Source organism: Lampetra planeri, unplaced genomic scaffold (assembly GCF_965212315.1).
Source record: "Lampetra planeri unplaced genomic scaffold, kcLamPlan1.2.h2 scaffold_1747, whole genome shotgun sequence".
In the NCBI taxonomy this organism is placed as follows: Eukaryota; Metazoa; Chordata; class Hyperoartia; order Petromyzontiformes; family Petromyzontidae; genus Lampetra; species Lampetra planeri.
In genome coordinates this window covers 1-5,803 of record NW_027614483.1, presented here as the reverse complement: position 1 = coordinate 5,803, position 5,803 = coordinate 1, and the positions used below count along the sequence as shown (strand labels likewise).

Below are 5,803 nucleotides of genomic sequence, written 5' to 3'. Positions count from 1 at the left end.
CAAAACCTCCCAGAACCCAAAGTATCAAAGCGGTGTTCACATTTCAGACGCTTAGAAAGTGATTCTCAGTTTGACTGACTGATAAACTACTGAGCATCCAGCTCTCATGTGCTTGTGTCGTTCAGGCAGCGAAGCCTGGAGCAGGTGGTAAACCCTGGAGACGTCAAACGTCACGGCGAGCTTTGGTTTGTACGGTTCATCGGATGAAACATCTGTGGGTAGAATGAGCGGTCCTGTCTGTTCTAACTGTTAATCAGCTGGCTGCAGCCGCTTCGTGGAACCTTCTGGCTGCCGCAAGGTGCAAAATGTCTCAGTGAAGTCTGGAGAAGGTTCCGGTTGGAGGGCTGCAGACGGGCTGGGAGGATGCAGGCTATATGAAGAGTGTGTGTGTGTGTGTGTGTGTGTGTGTGAACAGGAGGAGGAGGAGGCGTGGGGGGGGGGGGGGGGTCCTCGTCTCCTCCCTTAAAGGACCGTGCTCTCTGTGTCCAGCTCACAGTCTTTGGGTGAGGGCAGCGAGGAGGTTGGCTGCTGGTCGACGGAGAATTCAGGGACCAAAGCTCGACTCAGGCCTTTGAAAGACATGGCTGGGTCTGGGGGGGGGGGGGGGGGGACCGTAAGAAGACAGACAACAATGTGATTCAAGCAGAAATGAAGTCAACGTGCTTGCGAGCGTGAAGGTTCAGACGTGTTCCGTCCCTCTCGTACAGCTGCAGGAGGATACAGACGCTGACGTTCATCACAAACACGTGCGGCTTCGGGCCTCCGTATGAAAACAGTTAACGCTGCTGTAACTGCGTCATCCAACTGAAACTGTCAGATTTTCCATCGCTTCAACAGCAGCAGGGAGGTGAAGCCCTGAGCAGCAGGTGGCGCTGTTTTTTTAATTCAACAGCTGGCTCCACACAAGAACACCCAAGTTCTAAAAGTTAAACGTGTTTGAAAGCACAAACACAGGAAAACACCTACGAACCACAAACACCTCAAAAAGGACAAAGACGAATGAATACGATCGACAACAGAACAGAAGTTTGTTTGTTGTTTGTCTGGAACATTCTATTTCCACTGAATAAACAACAAACACATTCTGTTTTTAAACATTTTTAACATGATCAATGTCTGACAGGTCAAATATTAACAAGTGTGAGAAATGATGAGACAGAGGAGACAGAGGAGACAGAGGAGACAGAGTTGACGTGTATGTGAAGAACAATCGATAGAAATAAACGTTTAAATAAACGGGGTGGCGCCCCCCCCCCCACACACACACACACTCTGTAACGGTATGAGAAAACACTGGTCATGCAGGGCTGTGACACTGGGTATGACAGCATCAGGGCGCCATCTACTGGAGACAGTGACAGTGTGATGGTGATGCAAACAGGAAGTCATCAACGACAAACCTCTCATGAGCTCGTCTTTAACCTGTGGAGGTTGAGAATCATCAGAGAGAGAGACACACACACACACACACACACACACACACACACACACACACACACACGGGACACGACACCCACCCATCATCTTGTACGCAGCAGCACAGATCCCGTTGGTGTCACCGGCCAGCGTGGAGGGCTGCGGCGGGGGCGGGACGCTGGGCCTGTTCCGGGGCTTGGGGACCGGACGTGGCCGGGGAAGTGAGCCTGACTGGTAAGGAGACGGCGAGGGAGGGACGGAGCCATCATGGGAGGGGGTGGAAGGCGGCGGGGTGTCTGGAGGAGTCGGGGAGTCCGGGGGTGACTGGTCCGCGCTCTCATGGTCGCCGCCCTGCTGGCCGATGGACGCCGGTTGGGTGGGGGGGCTGGCCTGGGTCGGAGGCTCTGGCGGTGGGTGGCTGGGCGCTTGGATCGGGGGCTGGTTACTGGAGTGGCGCCTGGGCGTGGCACACGGCTGGGAGGAGGAGGGAGGTGTGGGCGAGGTGGGTGAGTGGCTGGACGGGGGTCTGGGGGTGGGGCTGAGGGAATGGGAGGAGCCTGAGGAGGAGGAGTGGTTCCCACACGGCTGGCTGGGTGGAGGGTTGGTGGGCTTGGGGGGGGCGGGGGCCTGCTTCTTGGTACCTGAAGGAGGACGCAGGGTTATCACGTTTATTTATTTAGTCCCTTCATGTGGATTTCACTTGAAGCATCTTCTAGAAAAACACACACCCACAGACAGCCTCCACTGCTGCTTTCACTAACGTTCTCTCTGGGTGGACGTGGCTCGCGACACCACAGAAACAAGACGTTTGAAATCAAACCACTTCTCTTTTTTCAAGGAAGTGAGAGTTGAGAAGTTGGTTCAAGTTCGTATTCCTTGAAATCTGTGTGGAACAGAAACTCACCTCTGCGCATCAAGTGTGGACTGGGCCCCATGGATCCGGCCCCACTGGCCCCGGTGGCCCCGGTGGCCCCGGTGGCGCCGGTGGCGGTCTGTCCTGAAGGCTGGCCACCCCCTCCAGAGCCATTCCGCTGCAGGAGGGGGGTCAGGGCGGGCGTGGAGTCCCGTAGCTTTTGGGTTGCTTCACAGAGGACAAAGCACAGAATTCCGTCATTCATTGGGTTTAATTAGTGATCAGGGCAGAGGTCAGAGAAGCTGTTGGAATAACCAACACACACACACACACACGTTGTCCCTCAACGGGCTGAGACTTCAAGTCATCTGTCTGCATGTGAATGTCGCCCTTTCTCCAACGAAATCAAAGACTCTTCAGCCGTTGCATCAGCAGACAACAATGTCCTGGCTTTTGGCAGCAGCTCAGTGACAAAGTCCTGCTGATCGCAGTGATCTGAGGACAAACGCAGAGGGAGGGGAGGTGGACTGCGGGCAGAATGACAGCGGCCATTGTTACACCGCTTCTGTGGGCCGAACTCAAAGACAAAGTCAGCGTGGCCGTTCGCGTTGGCGTGTGAAAACTCGCGGTTTCGCATCAGACGAGAGGAGTCAGTGACTTTCTGAAGCTCCGCAGGCCGGCAGACAGCAGCTCTTACCTGAGCTCCTCCGTGTGCTGGGCTAGAAGCTGCTGAGCAGCTGCCAGAGCAGCGAGACTCTGCGCCAAGCTATGCTGGGAGTTGTCGAGCCCCACCCCCCCCAGTGGAGCTTGTGGCTGGGCCTGGGGCTCAGCAGAAGCCTGGGGAACCTGGCCGGCCCCGTGTCCCGGCCCTGGAGCCTCCACGGGGGGTAAAGGGGGCTGGAAGGCAGGTGAGGTGTGCTGCTTTCTACCTAAGGTGTTACTGCCTCTACGCAGGGTGTGGTCCGAGTGCTTGTTAGGGGTGCTAGTGAGGGACAGCAGTGAGACAGTGAAGGAAGAAAAAAACAGAAAACACCGCAGCTCTGATCAGAAAACAAATGATTACACCAGGACAGAGAATCATCGGGTCCCCTGAGGGACGCTGTTAGCGACAATCAACAGTTAACAGCCTCATGGTTGTGTGTCTCCACCCAAACGTGCAAAATTGAAATGGTTCAGAGTGAAGTCGACCTTTGACCTTCTGATTCGACCCGTTCATACACAGATTTAACCGTTGCAGCAGTCACTCTCCGATGTGGGTCTAAACTCTGCACTGGACACATTACCAACAACAACAACAGGACATGAGTTGGGGAGATGGTACAGCTGTACAGCTATATACGGTTCAAACCATATACAACCATAGATTTACATATACACGGTTCTAACTTGAGTGTGTACATTACTCTGTATTGGCGTGTACATGTAGTATTTTTATAAAAATTCATGTATAAACTATTGGCTAAACTAAACTTCAGACTTTGACTCTTGGAAACAGTGTTTTGTCATAACCACTGTGTGAATGATTATTTGTGGTCTGAGGTCCCTCTGACCATCGTTTGTGCCACAAGAGGAAAAAAATTCCCTCCCGTTGTTTGAATTCGTGGGATGGACCGACAGACAACCTTGCAGCTGCAGGTGAGAGGTGGAAAGTAAAGCGCCTGCAGATTAAAGCCAATAATTCCCCAACGAAGGTCTGAGGACGGAGCGGCTCCTACTTGTCTTTGCGTGTTGGGTCGTTCTCTGGTCCCACCATACTACCCGGCCTCTTCCTCTCAATGGTGCCGCAGTCATAATCGAGGTGATTGCTGTGGTTGGATGCAGGCGTGGGCATCGCAAACATACCGGACACGTTGAACTCCACGTCTGTAAGAGCACAGAACATTTACCACCACTGACAGAACCCAGCTCCACAACCTCAGGATCAAACTCCACACACAGGAAACAGCTCCCCACAGAAGGTTTATGTGTGTGAAAGGAGGCAGATGTTGGTCAAACAGGAACATGTGTCTGCAGAATAAACCACTGAACAGGAAGTCGAGTCAGTTCTGACATATGATTCTGTTCAACGTTATGTTTGTTCCTAACTGGCATGAGCACCATTAGTTCCGTTGTTGTTTCCCGTCCCTTATCAGAATATGTGCCAGATTGTCATCACATAAATAAACAAGGTGACATGACCATGGATGTTCTGCGTAACTACAGTAATGGACAGTAAAGGGTGTGACAACAATCCAGCTATGAATGTGGGAAAAGAACCATAAAATGAACCAACAGAGGTGCTACTGATACAGGCTTTAATTCTATTGATCGCCCCCATGTGGCCAGCTGCAGTACATCCAGCCAAGACCAAAATTTCAGGTAGTTCTCTTTACATGAGTTATTGAATGACACAATGACACCGCTGAGCGAATGTTTCTGTCTGGCCACAGTCACAGAATAAAGATGCTGAGGTCTGCATGCAGGAAACTGGAACGTACCCTCAGGAAAGAACCAGTCGGCATGCTGGATGATGGGCTCGATGATGGCCACCACGTGCACTGAGGTAGCAGCTGCCATCTCAGCCAAACTCCTGGGTGCAAACGTATAAACGGTCATTCGTAACAGAAAAGGTCGATCTGCAGTGTTTCTCTTCATCCTCCTCACCCTTCAGTCTTGGCCCAGAGCAGGTTGGGTCCCAGGACGATGGCGATATTGCTCGGAGTCATTTTGTTCACCTCGCTGTCCTGAGCCAGTTTGGCTAAGAACTTCACCAGATACCTGCAAGAGAACCAGAGGTAGTATGTCATGAACATCACCTCACAGGAAGGAAACCCTCCTGATGGGACTGTTCTTACCTCAGGTTGGTTTTATGGTTCTTTGGTAGCTTATCACATACAACCCAGAGCGCCTGCAGCCTCTTGTCAGGGTCTGACACGCTGTGAACGTACACAACAAATCACACATTCACATTCTGGCTTTCTCTTTGACTTCCAGTGACGGTGTGATGAGGCTGACCTGCACGCCTGGATCCATTCATCATAAAGCTGGTGGGTCATTAGAGGTTCAGGGAGTTCCCTCAGGTAGGACTTCAACGCTCCTGACATCAAGCACACAAAGACACAGACACATTTCAACAAATTGTCAGACAAATTGACAATTGTCAGACTTTGAAGTCTCAATTCAGCAAACCTGGTTTGCTCAGGTTTGGGACGTACCAGCGACAGCATGGGGGTCTGAGTAGAACTCCTCCAGTTGGGATGTGGAACAGTCCAGCGCCGCCTTCAGCTTCTTTAGTTTGGACGCCCCAGCTGCGATTCTGAACAGACCCTGACAAGGACAAACAAACCACAGTCAACGGCAGCGCAACAAAGATGCATGTGGGCATTCATGGAGCACATAAGAGGCAGACACACACTTCTAACAGTCGCTTCGAGATGACAACCAGCACACAGTCCGAGCTGGCCGACAAACACACCTGCTGCACAGCGAGCTCTCTGACACGTCGTCAGACTGTCACTGGACTCAGGAGCGACTGGATGGAGCCTTGAAGAATCT

At 52.2% G+C, this 5,803-nt stretch overlaps 1 protein-coding gene across 1 annotated transcript; it reads right to left on the bottom strand.

Moving 5' to 3' along the window:
- Positions 1-462: 462 nt before the first annotated feature.
- Positions 463-5,575, bottom strand: LOC144739836 (rho GTPase-activating protein 17-like; the record flags this gene model as incomplete). The annotated part of the gene is made up of 11 exons (XM_078622725.1): positions 463-590; positions 1,518-2,057; positions 2,321-2,497; positions 2,605-2,663; positions 2,967-3,251; positions 3,985-4,132; positions 4,747-4,838; positions 4,913-5,026; positions 5,104-5,184; positions 5,264-5,345; positions 5,464-5,575. Coding segments are annotated over 11 exons (1,818 nt in total), but the record flags the coding sequence as incomplete, so codon positions are not given.
- Between the last annotated feature and the right edge of the window lie 228 nt (positions 5,576-5,803).